This window comes from Antechinus flavipes, chromosome 3, assembly GCF_016432865.1.
Source record: "Antechinus flavipes isolate AdamAnt ecotype Samford, QLD, Australia chromosome 3, AdamAnt_v2, whole genome shotgun sequence".
NCBI classification, from domain to species: Eukaryota; Metazoa; Chordata; class Mammalia; order Dasyuromorphia; family Dasyuridae; genus Antechinus; species Antechinus flavipes.
The window spans coordinates 488348658-488360666 of NC_067400.1; the positions used below are offsets into that span (position 1 = coordinate 488348658).

The following is a 12009-nucleotide window of genomic DNA, read 5'->3' on the forward strand; positions in this document are numbered from 1 at the left end:
ACAAACCTGTATTGAGATTTGAGCTTCCTAGCTCCTACTTCAGCTATCCATCTACTCTATACTGCCTCTCCATTAGCAATGTTTGCAGATTAGTAAATTAATCTACCCCATACTGCCTCTCCATTAGCAATGTTTGCAGATTAGTAAATTAACTAAATAAATTGGATAGATAAAGGGAATGCACTTAAATTCTGGCTTATCTATTTATTCATTCTTTTTTTAAAAAAATATTTCAGTTCCCCATATAGTAAAATATTTCTTAGGTTTTGTTTTTTTCTCCAGAATATGGTATGTTGGTCTGGAACTGAGTAGGCATTAATCCAATTGAAAAAAAATTTACTAATCTTTTCATTGGTTAATTTTTAAAATGTTTAAAATAGACATTCTTTTTATTGGCTCATTACACTTCTAAGGTTCAATACCCCTTAAGGTAAAAAGGGCCAAACTTATAAAGATTTTGTGGATCCCTGAGCATATGATAAGATATTTAGGAACTGATTACTTTATTCACACCTCAGTAAGTAAATATGATGAAAAACAACATTAGTTTTAGATTTAGAAAATGTCTCTACTACCAGTCTTGGAATAGTTTGATACGCATATCAGCAAGCAATCTAGGGAAATCAAATTCATTTTTCTGTAAAATTAAAACACAGTTTAAAAACACTTTTTAAAAGTCAAAGATTCATAAATCACACAATGATAAAATTTTTATTTTGTGTTCCAGGAGAATCTATCTACTTATTTAGTTATTGTACGCATAGGCATTTAATTTCAAATACACATTGAATTCAACAAATATTTATTAAGCACCAACTGTGTGCAGAGCACTGTTCAAGAGCTGAGAAATACAAAGTTTAGATAAGACATGGTCCCTGCCCTCATGGGGCTTACAATCTAGTAGGGAAATAAGACACATACACAGACAACCATAATATACAATAATACGTAACAAGTGCATTAGAGCAGTGCAAAACAAAGTGCCATGTGAGGTACAAAAGGGAAGGTCATCAATGACAACAGGGATCAGGGAAAGCTTCTAGAAGAAGGTGGCATTTGAGTTGGGCTTTCAAGGATGGGTAAGGAATTCAAAAGGTAGGGAGAACATTACAGGCATAGGGGAACAGCTTAAGCGAAGGCACAGAGGCAAGAGAGCACAGGGTGTGTTAGGGGAGAAAGAGAAGTCCAGTTTGGCCAGAGCAGAATATATGGAGGGGATTAATGTAAGATAAGGCTGGAAAGGTAGGATCATAGGATTTAGAGCTAGAAGGATCTTAGAGAGCATTTCATCCAGTCTCCTCAAGTTATTGAAGAAACTGGGGACTAGTGAAATTAAATGATCAAGGGAATATAGGTAGTAAATAGCATAGCTAGGATTTGAACTCAGGTCCCCTGACTCTAAACCCTGTGCTCTTTCCACCTCACCATGTAGAGGGGCACCAGGTTGTGGAGGGCCTTGAATACCAGGCAAAGGCATATGAAGTTTACTCAGTAGGCAATAGAAAGCTACTGAAGATATTTGAGCTGAGCAATATGACCAGACCTATGCATAAGAAGATAACTCTGGCAGAAATATAATAGCTGACAATTATATAACAATTTAAAGCTTGCAAAGCACTTTACATACAATATCTCATTTGTTCCTCACAACAACCCTGTGAGGTAGGTACTACAGGTATTACTATCCTCATTTTACAGATAAGGAAACTGAGGCTCAGAGAGATTAAGTGATTTGCCTATGGTCACACAGCTAATAAATGTTAGATCCTGGATCTGAACCCAGAACTTCTTGACTCCAAGTTTAACACTCTATACACTATATCATGCTAAAAGATAGATTGGAAAGAGAGAGAGTTCATGAATGAAATTGAGGAAATGGTAATAAAGTTTATACAGGGTGATGGCAGTTGGAATAAAGGGAAGATGACTATGAATGAAATAGCTGTGGGATCCACAAGACTTAATAACTAAGTAAATAGACATCCAGGAAAAGAAAGTCAAAATAATCCTAAGAATTTGAACATCGAAGATTCAATGAATTATGTAGCAATGGAAAAAGAAGTCAGAAGGAGCAGGGTTTAGCAGGGGGCAAAATAATAAGCTCAACACTAGACATACTGAGTTTGAAGCGCCAGTGAGACATCTAGACTAAGATATCTAGAAGGCAGCTTGAGATAAAGGTTTAGAACTAAAAAGTCATGGTTGGAGACACAAATATGGAATTATTTCAAATAGAAATGATAGCTTAAGTCATGAGCAGAAATGTCAGTGCCATAGCACTCAGAGGATGAGGGTCAAGTGATCAGAAAGAGAATGAGTCCTAAAAGGTAATGGAGAAATGTAAAAAGAGGGTCAGTAAAGTAGAAGAGTGTTACTAATGGTATCTAGGGCAAACCAGCTATGGGACATCTCATGGACTAGGCTTCAATTTTCTAGTTGTTCTGACTTAGGCAGGCCTTATAACTAACTGAGCCTCAGAAGGGGTGAAGGAGGGGAGAATGGTTCAGAGTGGCCAACCTAAATTATATAACCACTCAGCAACTATCATTCTCTCCTCAAACAATGCTGCAGGGCAAATGGAGAAGACAGCTCTTTAGACTACAACTGTACAACAAAGATTTCTTCTTTCCTTCCTTTTCTTCCCCCTGCTGCCACCATCAGTCTATTTTACTTGATCTAGACAAACATTCAAGCACTTGAAGTTATAACAACAACTACCATTAGAAAATTAATACTCTTATAGATAGTTCTCCCCTCACCTCTATTTGATGGCCCAAGAAAATGTTTAACAAGTTCACAAACTCTTAAGTTCTTTCAAATGCTATAGAGATTTACTATCATTAATATAGTAGCTGAAATATAAATAATACTGTGGTATTTCCATATTAACAAAATTCTTAATTTGCCTACAGACTGCTTTTGGTTCGAAATATTTTTCTCCTTACCTGATTGGCACCAAGTAGATCACCTAACAGCCAGTCCCTTTCTGATGATTGCTAATGGCTTTTCTTTTAAAATATTTTTAGAATTCTGCTCCTAAAATTTTTCTCTTTTGTATTAGATAAAACAAATACTGATAACTCCGGAGTAGGAATGGGAATAACGATCTTAAAAGTGCCACAGATATTTGAGAAACTACTCATAAGTACTTCTCAACTGCAGCCGCACTGGTATTCACCACATAAAATGGCTCCATCCACTAGATTCTTCTTGTATTTCAAGAGTTATCCAGTATTGGCACTTTTTTGGCCTTTCTATTTTGCTCTGGACTCTATAGAAAAGATAGTTTCCAGTGTCAAGAGTCAAGTATAAGAGAGGAAGCCAATTTCTTTTTGTTTCTCCTGCTCTTCATTGTTTCAATTCATTTATCACATCTTTTTATACTCCATCTACCTTCCAACTTGAACATCACTTCTCTCCCAATCTCTCCTTGCTTAAACAATTCCTTTTTGAACAGTTTATCCTCTTATTCCAACTCTGTTTCCTTCCCTAGAAAACGGCTAAGAATTATTTCCATGAGCCATCCAGAAGGATGAAGAGGTTTGTAAGTGAATTTTCAGTCATTCACATTTTTGAGACTATGTGCTCCACAACACTGTTATACAACAACAAATCCACTCTTTCTTGTAAGATTTTTGTTAAGTGGGCTACCATGAGAGGAGCCATATTTAAAAAATAAATTGAAGAAACATGATAATTAAGTGGTCTCGAACAATATTCAGTTTTAGACACCAAAACCTCATTAGACTCTGTCTTTGGCATCTATGCCATGGAACACATTATTGTTGAGACCATATTATAAAGGTGTCCATCTGATACTTCCTGTATTTAAGCCACATTGGAAAAGGGCCAAGATGAACTTACATTATACTCAAGTCCACACTAAAAGCTTGTCTTACTACAGTGGGAGTCCCAAATACAAAAGGACAAACAACAGACAAGGCCCATTTGTTTCCTCTGAAACTGTACAACTTACTTCACCAGTCTAAACTGGAATTTTCTAGATTTGGCACAAGACAAAATATACTTTCTAAGGGTTTTTTTTTTTTTTTTGGCTAAAAATCACTTTTGACTTTTTTACATCTCCACAGATTAAATAAACTTAGGGGAACGTTTACAATTTTAAAAATATAAAATATACTTAAGTCATTTATATCTAGACTTAACACTAAGCAAGCACAAAGAAAGAATATCCCAAATCATGAAAGGACAATACATTAAAGTATTCCTGAGTGTGAGGATTGTGAGATACTGGAATGGACTAGTAAGAGGTCTGAAATCCCCTTCTAGGGGATAGTTAAGAACACATATGACACTACTCTGTCTAGGTGGTTGAGGTACAGTCCTGCAGTGGTTGGATGAGTGGGAAATGAATTGAAGGTCTACTGAGATTTCTTCCAGCCCACTGATTTAAGTCATAGTATGAATAACATATTAGTGAAGGTCATTTAATACTTCAAGATGGACAGGCAAAAAGTTTTGGGAGAGGGAAGGCAATAAATACACATAAATATTTAAGACTAAATACAACTTTAAAATACAACATATCTCCATCAAACTGGCATGAAATTAACAACTCATATCTACTTGACATATAGTAATCTATTACACAGTCACTGACATGATTTTAAAAATACATTGATTAGCTTTTAAAAAAGTATTTAGCATACGCTTTCTATGTACCACAGATAAAATATTAAAATAAGATCACTGATTTGATTTCACAAAAATTAAAATGGAACTATATATTTAAAAACAAGAGCTTTTGCTATGAAAATCTTCAAAAATGTGCAAATATATTCAGCATGGTATGCAGAAACAAGTACTCATTGTTCTTCATGTTCATCACAATTTTATAAAATCTTCTCCAAAGGAAGTGTTACAACTTAGTCAAACTTCTCATCATGAAAGTAATCCGCAAAATTGAGATATTCTTCAAGTTGATCATATTTCTGTATATACAACAAAAATATTGGTTATTTCACCAAGGGCAAGAATTGAAGACTGAAAATAAATTGGGCCTTATTTGACATATAAACAAGAGTAGCACTAATTGTAATTCATGTAAAAGCAAAAAGAGTCAATGGGGGCTCTGATTCAAACAAGAATTTCTAGTTTTAAGACAAATAAAGGGAAGTAGTTTTTTTTTTTTGTTTTTGTTTTTTTTTTTAGGTTAAACCTGTGATTTCACCTGTGTAAGAAACTTAATGCTAAAAATCCTTTCTGTCACGAAAATCAGCAACTTATGTGAAACCTGGAGTTTTAGAGAATTGCTTAGATCAGTGGGGAAGTTAGATGTCTTAGAATATTGAGTGGCAGGCCTGGAGTTAGAAAAACTCATTTTCCTGAGTTCAAATCTGGCAACAGATACTTGCTAACTGCTTGACCCTAGGCAAATCACTTAACCCTTTCTCCTTCTGTTTCCTCATCTGTAAAATAAGCTGGAGAAGAAAATGGCAAACTTCTTTTATGATTTTGTAACATATTTTTATTTTTCTGTGTTTTTATTATATTTTGTTGTAGTTTGCTCCTTTTTCAAACACTGAAAATCATGTTCTTTCATTAACATAAGAATAATAACAAATCATGAAAATAAGGGAAGAATAAACAGAATGAGAGGCTAGCCTATTTGTCAGGTCTTGAGGAACATGTTCTATGATACCCATAAATAGGATAACGTCTATTAATTTAGTAGAGTGCTAGGGACTTTTCTAGGAAGAAGATAAATTAGGATTAGAGGAAGGAAGAAAAAGGGATTGTAAAGGAAAACAGGGAGCAGGAAAAAAAAACAAGTGGGAGGAATGAATAACATGAGCATACAGACTGAATCAGGCAATAGGGATGGATTTGTTTGAGAGAAAAAGCTAAAATTAGGAATGTGAGTATTCAGATAGCAGAGAAGGGCAAGGCCAGTAGGAGACTAGCAATTATACTGAAAGGCTACAAGAGGAGAAGCACCATGCATGAAAGAAGTATATGCAATAGCATGCAGATGACCTAGAGAAAAGGATAGATTTAGCCTGTCAACTTGAGAATGCTAAGATCCTTTACAGCTTTTGAAAGTAAATGTAGCATGGAAAGTGCACTGATATTTTTCTGGGGTTTAAAGTATTTAGGTTTAAATGAAATTATTTGAGAAGTTCTAGGGACAAAATATTTTTAAGTGGAGGAAAGAAAAAGTGATGGCCAAGAATAAGATAAAGATCTTTTTGAATATTAAATCCCAAATATACATAACCATGAGAACTTTTTAATGTCAAATGTAAAGTGATATTCTTCTTAATGTAATATGATTCAGTTGTCTTTCCTTCACCATGAATAGCTTTTCCTTTTCTAGGTACAGGAACTATCTGCTGTCCACACTTCTGTGATAGCTTTTCTCCTACAAAGTATGTTATTGGCAAAAGATAATCTTTCTGGAAAATATTTCAGTTTCTTGTTTTTTTAACTTTTAAAAATTGATTGTATGCTTATACAGTATCTTTCTAAAAATGATACAATTCTCTATTGAAGCAAAGGTACAAGTAAATCTCCAAAAGTAGATAAAACAATAAACAATAATCAAAGGAAATAAAGGTATGATGCTACCTGGGAAAGTGGTGACAGAAGTTCCTGGATAGGAGATAGATCTCTCCTCTCTTCTCAAATAGAGGTGATAAAATATAGAGGTATAGATGATGATGAGGAAGAAAGGTAGGAAAGAGAACTTGGTTCAAGAGGAAGAAAGTAAAAGGTAAAAAGTTTAAGTAAAAAAGAAAGAAAAAAAAGAGATCATAATGAGAGTGGTGGTAAAGGAGAGCATGGAGGAAAGATAATTATCAAAGGGGAAAACCAACAATGTCATTTTCAGTGAGGATAGCTCTCCAAAAGAGCAAGAAATAGATTGAGTAGTTCCTCCTTTTTGCCCCCTTTTTCCTTTTCCCTTTTCTTACTGCTCTGGAGAGTTTGTTCTTCCTCTAAATATCCTTAGACAGTGAAAAGGTCAGTATTTTTTTTTTTAAATTTAGGGTAACCTCCTCGTTTTTAGAAACTCAAGTTTACTTGGAAATCATTTTCTTATGTCTTATGCATTTGCATAACTAGATATGATTAAAAAGATTCTTGCTATATTCCTCTTTAAAATTTTATATATGTATATATGCATTTATATGAAATAAACAATCTTAACAGCTCTCTGACCATACCAGACTTTGTAAGCTGCCAAGATATCTTTAGAAGGCCAGGTATACTTTTTAAAACAATCAGTTATATCAAGCTATCAAATTTACTACCATTAAAATGATGGATTAAAATAATCAGCCCTGTGGCCTGAAACCTCTGCATTCCTCTTCATCTTCAATCCTATTGGTTAGTTTTATGTCACCAAGAAGAAGATGTGTGTGACAACAGAACTGACTTCAGATGTCTCCTCATACCCAAGTCACATGAACTAGTCTAAACAATAGAAAGCAGATAGGCATAGGTTAAGTCTTGTACTCTGTCAATAAGGAGGGAAAGGTGAACTTAAGTATAAAAAACAAAATGAGCATAAAAGTAAGAAAGATGCCTTGTTCCACTAACTTTGTAATATGTCTACCACGGTGTAACTGCCTCTTAAAAATTATTTGAAAGGGAAAAACAATGTGCATGGAAAAGGCTACATGGGAAGAAGAGAAAATAAAGAAGAGAGAAAGAGATAGAGAGAACTATTTTAAACTTTGTTTTCTCTAGTATCTTCTAGTTGTTGGCTAGTTGTTAAACACCACTGTTATAATAACAAAGAATCCAATTTACCTCCTGAATCCAGCCACTCTCTTTTGACTGACTGAAAATGCGTTCGACAGTTTCTTTGACCTGCTCATCTTCAACTTCTTCAGTCTTTGCAATAGAGCAACATTCTTGGTACAACTTGTATTTGAAATGTTTCAGTTGGTGGTAAATCCTGGTACGATCAGCACAAACTTTGCCAACCTTTAGAACCTACATTATGAGAGAAATGCAGTTATCTGACTAGTGACAACATTATAACCTGCTTTATTTACTTGGTATATATTTACATACTTTGATATTGTAATTTACTTTGATAATAACTACAACCATGACAGATCCTATGGCTGGTTAATCTTGACATGGTTATTAAAACTATTATTTTAGCTATTAATGTTACATGATGCATATTCAATTAAAAAATGTCTGGTCTCTAAGAATTTTCTGTATCAAACACAAATCAAAATAAATGCTTAAGCTATTACTAAGTTGTGGGCTGCCGCTGCTGTTGTTTTTTTTAATTCTTTGGCACTTCTCATGGATTTTCCAATGGATTTCTCAATGGATTTTCCAAATAGTTAAAATTTTATTTATTTTAACTTTAGACTAAATTGTTATCTTATTTAAAAAATTTTTTTTTATCCTATGTAACTTTTTGTTGCTATGCAAATATTTGAAGGATTTGTGATTTCTTCACTTTCAGGTAAAAGTGAAGGAAATTCTCCTATTAATACATATTATAATAGAAGAGAGCTATTAGGGAACTGCCAAGGTCCCAGAAAAGCAAAGTCATTTGTTAAATGATTTTAGTGTTAGGAGTGGTCAGATCCCATATTTCCAATGGAAACACTTCCCTTGAAGCCACATTCCTTCCTATTTTAAAAAGTTAGCCAAATTTTATTTTATTGTGTTATAGCATTTTGTGGCTAGCTGGAAATTAAGGAAATTATATATACATTATATATGCTTAATGAGTATATATATATATACTCATATATATATATATTTTTTTTTTTTCAAAAGAGGTCTATGATTGCATCTATAGAGCTAAAGGTAGGGTCCACTACTTTGGAGTATGAGGCATTGAAAGGTTAAATAACTTGCCCAAGATGACAAATATAGCATGTGTCTGGAGCTAGCATTTGAACCAAAGTCTTCCTAATTCTGAGGGAAATTCTATTATTACTTTATGTTTGCTTTCTATAAAATACCAATAGCAGAGTCCTTAAAAAATTGCACTCAGAACCAAACATGATATTACATGAGGTCTGATAAGGCAGGGTATAATAGAACTATACTATCAACTAGAAATTTTGTCTTTCTAGATGAAAATTATGCCAAAATCATGCTGCTTTTTCATTTTTGCTTTGCCATTCACTTCATAGCACTGACTCAAACTAAACTTTCAATTGCTAAAATCCCCACATCTTTATTAGATAAACTGCTATTTAATCAAAGGTAAAATTTACTTTTATGTCTATTAGATATCATCCTATCTAATTCTAGTTTGCAAGATATTTTTGGACCCTAATTTTGTCACTTGTACATTAACTACTATATTCAACTTTACATAATCAGTACATTTAATAAACATGTCATTTATACCTTTATTAAAGTCATTAAAAATTGTTAACAGCACCAGTACAAAAAACAGAAACCTATTTTTAAAGGTCCTGCAAGATTGATATCAAATCTTTAATGATTACTATGAATTCAGTCATTCCAACAGTTCTAATTCCATTCAACTGTATAGTGATATATATACATAACTGTATGGTCACATTTCTTCCATCTTTTTTCATAAGAATAGCATGAGATCATTCATTAAATGTTTTGTTAAAATAAAGGTAAATAGATCTATACAACATCTTCATGATCTAACAGATAAGTAACCCTGCAAAAAAGGAATTAAGATTAGTTTGGAATGACTTGTTTCTTATGAAGCTCTGCTGGGTTTTTGTACATACCATTTCCTTTTCGAGATGTCCACTAAGCAAGCTGTTGATAATAATTTATTAATCACTTACCACGAGCCAGGTACTTTACCAATAATAGGGATGTAAAAAGACAAAAAAAATGCAAATAACCATGTACATATGTAGTATATTTGGTATAAATAGAATGTAATCACAGAAGGGAGGAACTAGCAGGGAAAAGAGAGAAATACCTCTTGCAGTGGTAGGACTTGAGCTGAATCTTTAAAAAAAATGGGGGGGAAGAAAAACAAAATTTATGTGCAGACAGACATGGCCAAACAAAACAAATTTCCACATTGGCTTTGTTCAAAAATATCTATGCTTCAATATGCACTCTGAGTCCAAAATCTATCAGGAAGTGAATGTTTCATTACATGTCCTCTAGACTCTTGGTTGGTCACTGATCTAACTCTTTAGGGGCTGTCTTTACAATGTTGTTATTCTATTAATTGTCCTAGCTCTGCTTACATTAATCAGATTCAGTTCATATCAAGTCTTTCCAGGTCTCTTTGAAATTGTCTTCACCATTTTTTATGAAAAACAATTGTATTCTAATACGCTCTTAATAAAGCAAACAAACAGCACTTTATTGGTGGTCATTTCTTTAGTTCCTTGACACTACAAAAACAGAAGCTAGAAACATTTTTGTACATATAGGTCCTTTTCCTATGTTTAGTTTTTTTGGGGTGTAAGTGTAGTAGTGAGTGGTATTGCTGGGTTTTTAAAGAGTGTACCCAATTTAGTAACTTTATATGTTTTGTTCCAAATTACTACAGAGTAATTTGGAGAGAATAATTTCAGTTGAATGATGAAGTGTTATGCTATGTTCTAGAATTTTGTAAGAAATTAAGATGCAGATCACTGGATTATTATTTGTAGACTCTGTTGCTATTGGGGAAGGTCTGAAAACTTGTTCTTTCTCAGTCCTACAGATCTATTATGTATCAGTTCTCAGTCCTACTGAATGGAGGAATTCATTCAATATAATCTTTCAAATATAGTTATTGGTTGCTTATCCATCAATATTCTTAGTACCTTGGGCATACAATTCTTTTGTATCATGTGATCTGAATTCATCAATTGTAGCTAAGTGATTTCTTAATATGTCTTTATTAATATCAACTCCTTATATGCTTTTAAAAAGTTCTGCTCTTTTTGTTTCAAAGGTTTTTCCCTGTGACATAAGAGAATTATGACAAAAAGATGAGAAAATAATAACAGCTCATTTCTATCTATAACTTGAGCATTTTTTCAATCCCTCACCAATTGTGCAAAGATTTTCCTTGAAATTCAGCTAAAATTTTTCCATTTTCATGCTGAATTTTACATTTTTAACAAATGAATTCAAATACTACTGAAACATTTGAAATCAATTATTTATTAAACACCAATTGAGCTAAGCATTGTGTTTAGGTGCCAGGGACAAATATAATAAATGAAACAATTCTTTCTTGCAAAGAGCTTATATTGTAATGAGGGAAACAGATAAACAGAGTAAATAGACAACAGTTAACATGAGATAGTTTGAGAGTACTAGAAATTGCAGAAAAGGCAAAAAATGGCCCCTTGAACAACATCTTGGGGGGAGAAGAATTCTATGAGACACAATGGGGAAGAAATACATTCTAAATATGACTGAAGGTAGAATATTATAAGAAACAGAAAGAGGTCCAGTTTGATGGATCACAAGGTGTTCAGTGAGTCTAAAAGGTGAATCAAGACAAGGTTGTGAAGGGGCTTTAAAATATAAACAGACGGGATTATATTTGATTTTATAAGCTATAATAAACCATTGTAATTGACTAAAAGAGTAACATGGTGACACCTATACTGAGACAGTATTATGGATGATACATTGAACTACAGAGGGGTTTGAAGCAAAAGATAATTAGAAAGAGGTTACTGCAGTAACCTATGTGAGAGGTAATAAAGATGGGAGCTAAGGTAGCAACTTGTGTAAGTATAGAGATGGAGTCAAATGCAAGATAGGTTTTTTGAAGTAGATAAAGTAGGATTTGGTGATTAGATTTACTAGTCAAAACTAATGAATACAAAAGAATGGAAGATTTGTGGTGTTTTTGACAGAAATAGGGAAGGTTAGGCTAAGAGTTTCTAGATAGGATATGAGTTTTGCTTTAGGCAAACTGAATTTGAGATGTCTCTAAAACAACTAGTTAAAAATGTCCAATAGAAAATGACATAGGATTGAGGGTTATGGGAGATTCTATGGCTAGATATGTAGATCTGGGAGTCAATATAATAGGCAAGATGATTAACTCCCTGGAAC

General features: G+C 33.4%; 1 protein-coding gene across 3 annotated transcripts in view; it reads right to left on the reverse strand.

Annotated features, from left to right (window-relative positions):
• Window positions 1-785: 785 nt before the first annotated feature.
• CCDC82 (coiled-coil domain containing 82) overlaps window positions 786-12009 on the reverse strand; it is a 51322-nt gene continuing 40098 nt past the window's right edge. For all 3 annotated transcript variants that reach the window (XM_051986844.1, XM_051986846.1, XM_051986845.1), the window contains 2 exons: window positions 7774-7959; window positions 786-4952 (listed from right to left, as the gene is read on the reverse strand). In XM_051986844.1, the coding sequence (XP_051842804.1) occupies window positions 4887-4952; window positions 7774-7959 (252 nt within the window). In that variant the 3' untranslated portion in view covers window positions 786-4886. The remainder of the gene's footprint in view (window positions 4953-7773; window positions 7960-12009) is intronic.